General features: G+C 29.3%; 1 protein-coding gene across 1 annotated transcript; it reads right to left on the bottom strand.

The window, feature by feature from the left end:
* Positions 1-1,901: 1,901 nt before the first annotated feature.
* Positions 1,902-2,321, bottom strand: LOC136086862 (protein FAM200C-like). Its single transcript, XM_065809356.1, has one exon. The coding sequence runs from the start codon at positions 2,319-2,321 to the stop codon at positions 1,902-1,904; it is 420 nt and encodes a 139-aa protein (XP_065665428.1).
* Between the last annotated feature and the right edge of the window lie 1,431 nt (positions 2,322-3,752).

Here is a 3,752-nt window from a genome sequence, read left to right as displayed (position 1 = left end):
TATACAAGAGGTTGACAATATACATAGTCAAATTGATAGAGCACTAGCTCCTCTTGAAATATTTAGTCCACTTGGTTTAATCAGAGCAATTGCTAATATTCAAAAGAGAAATCCTTTTTCTGTCTACCAAATGAAAAGATTGGATTTTAAGCATTTTTCAGCTATTGCAGGCTATTTTAATTATAACCTTGTTTCCTATACTCAAATAAAGCATCTGGTTTACAGAGCAGAGATTTCAGATCATATATACTACAAAAAGTCATTTACTGATGTTTGTTCAGAAGTACGAATTAAGCGTCTTCCTAACAATCCACGAACTTCATTAGCTGTGGCAAGACCTCTTGCAGTTGTACCAATGGCTTCTGTCTTAAACCAGTGTGCTCAAATTTCTAATGATAAAGCTAAGGACCTTCAAAGTATGTTTAAGTATATGCCTGCTGTAGACATAACATTTTACAATAGTATTTTAAAATAATTTATTTTAATGTCAAAATATTTATTTTTTATGTTTATGCTATGGTTTTAAATGGGCTTCTTATTGAAATTGTTGTTTTTAATGAATTAACCAGATGTGCTTACCTTGCTGAATTTAATCTTTGAAATTCATTTCACTGTGAAATGTATTTTGGATAATATGTTCTTGGAGCTTATTTCAACCAAAGTTTCATTTTTTTGTAAAAATCTTGGTACATACTTTAGATAATTAAACTTTATAAATATTGCATTTATAAAGTTTTTTTACTAGTTAAAGTAAGATTTTATTCCAATAAAACATGCCAAACAGTTCTTTACCTTGCTAAAATATATACAATATATATACAAAATACTAATTTGTATAATATTTTTATATAAAAAATGGAGATAGAACAAAATAATATTGTATTTTATAAAATAAGTGTGGATTATACTGTTCTATCTCCAAATCAGGGTGTGGTAATTCAGATACCTGCACATTATATCTTTTGAAGTATTTACTTTTAAACTGTGGTAGCAAGTATGGGAAATTAATATGAATCTAATTTGTTTACGTCTTTTATGTTTAAGTGGTCTACAGGTCCTTTTAAAACTTTGAATTTGATTTTCTCAGTTCGGAAAAACATGGAGTTAGAACAAAATAATTCTAACCTCGCGATATGTACAACCAAAAAAGGAAAGAACAACAAACGCGAGCTTTTTCAGCTGATCGTAAGAGTCAGGAATATTATTCCAAACGTTGAAAATGATCATGTCTCCGTTCTTAAGGTCATTTAAAGCAGACCATTTGTGTTGTGAACTAAAATCACATTTTTTCTTCTCCAATATTTCCAATTCAACACAAAGACGTTTGAATTTAGAGCGCCATATCTTCTTGTTTTTTAAATCCAATTGTATTTCAAAGCTACCAATTCAAAGCAATTGTATATCAAAGCTACCAATTTCAATTTCCAAAGGGGTAAATTTCAATTCGGTTATTGTAGCATTAAGAGGATTTTTGACAAATGGTAAAGTTGGTATGCTGTTTTAAAATTCCTGAAACCTGCTGAAAAATACTTCCTCATATTTAAAATTATTGTTTTTAAAACGGTGTTTATCAATAGTGGAATTATTTTCTTGACAATGCTTCAGCAGGCTTGGAAAGTTAAACAATGTTACCCTTTCAAAATCCTGGGCAAAAATGAATAATTTGTTTTCAAATGTTATTGCCTCTTCTAACATCGAAAGAATTAAATTTTCTTTTCCTTGTAGTTTATAATTAAGCTGATTTATATTAGACGTAACGTCTACCATGAAATAAATAATAATAGTTTTGGATCCACTGTTTGTCTGTTAGTTCTAGATAGTGAATGCCCTTCTCAAGAAGAAATGCTTTAATTTCCAGAAAAAAAGACGCGAAAAGTTTTAAAACAACTCTCTCTTGATAACTAACGTACCTTGTTATGAAGCAGAAGATTGGCGTATTCACTTTCCATTTCAAAAAAAAATTCTCTGAATTGGCGATGATTGAGAGCTTTGGCTAAAATGGAGTTGATAATTGTAATCACTAACTCCATAACTTTACATACTTCATCCGGAAATGTTTGCGCACAAAGCGCTTCTTGGTGAATTATACAATGGTAAACATGTACCTTGTGGTTTATTTTTTCTTTTAAAATAGCAACAAACCCTTTTCTCACGCTGGTCATACTTTTGGCCCCATCTGTCAAAATTGACACAATTTTAACGAGGGGAATATGATGTTTATCCATATACTTAATTACAGCATTTGCAATTTCTTCTCCACGCGTCTGACCCTTGACTGGCAATAATCCTAAAAGTTCTTCTTTGGGACCCAAATGAGACATAAATCTTACAAAAAGTGAAACTTGCGCTGTGTAATTTATGTCACAAGACTCGTCAACTGCAACTGATAAAGTCGAAATCAATTACAGATCTTCGATATGCCGGTTTGTTAAGTTCGAACACATTTTAATTGTTCTATCTTTAATGGTTTTGGCAGACAATAGTACCTCTTAAATTCTTTTCAGAATATCTGCTTTGTTCTTAAAATCCCAAAATAGATCTATAAATGCATTTATAAAACAATTTTTTATGTATTCTCCGTATGTATACGGTTTCCCTCTCTTAGAAATCTCATGGCTAAAAACAAAACTTACCATATTAATATTTTTGGAAGATTTCATTCAGTTATTAAACACAGAAGTTGACAACTTTTCACTCTTCTGAAGTTCCTCAATTGCTTTCTTCCTTGCATCACAGGTTGGATATTTAGTGCTGAATGACCTGTGCTTTCTTGTAAAGTGTCTCTATAAATTTCACTTCTTGTTATGCGCGAATTTCTTCTTGCAAATAAGACGTATCGGAAGGCCATTAAAGTTTTGAATAAACGCAAAATTCTCGGTCTACTCAATTTTAAAGTCGCGGTTTTCGTCTTCTGTTTTTTGCACAAAGACAAGAAATATACACAGGAACTTTTTAATTTTTAATCTGGAGTATCACAGTGTTATTGGGAATAAAGTCTCTGGGTCCAGTTTTAAAAGTAATATGATCTAAAGTAATATATAAATAAAATAATATGCTTTAAAATGCATATAGTTATACATATAACTCCTGATAGTTATCTATATGCATAACTAGTTATACATAGAATTTATTATGTAAACTTATTTTTTAAGGTTATGCTTGAACAAATTAGTACCAATTAATTCAAATTCAAGATTTAGTTAAAGTTCAAGTTATAGTTCCTATTTGTTTATTGTTTTTTCACTATTTTATATTTATTTGTTCATTTGTTCAAATTTGTTTAAGTAAAAATTCTTACTACAGTAAGTATGCTTATCATTGTTGAACGTGATTTTATAAGTAACTTAATTTTATTTTCAACATTTTAAATGACGACAGCTTTACTTTTTATTGATGTTAAATTTATTACGTTTCAATAACTCAGATTAAATCTTAACTGAATTATTGTAAGCTTTGTAAGGTTTTGTTTTATATCAAAAGGTGTTATAAATAAAGTAAAAATAAAATATATATATATATATATATATTTATATATAATAATTAGGCTATGGGGTCATCCATAAACAATGCCAGTAGATAGGGAGAGGGGGCAGTGTGAGCTGAAAAGTTTAACTATAATTGACAATGGGGAGGGGATGTTGAGACCAAAACAATATCAAATAAAAAATTGAATTAAAAAAAAAAGGAAAAACATTTTATTTAAAAAAAACTAAAATAATTTATGATATCTATGAGCTGGTTTTAGAGGTACA

This window comes from Hydra vulgaris, chromosome 11, assembly GCF_038396675.1.
Source record: "Hydra vulgaris chromosome 11, alternate assembly HydraT2T_AEP".
NCBI lineage: Eukaryota > Metazoa > Cnidaria > Hydrozoa > Anthoathecata > Hydridae > Hydra > Hydra vulgaris.
This window is presented reverse-complemented; position numbering and strand designations above follow the sequence as displayed.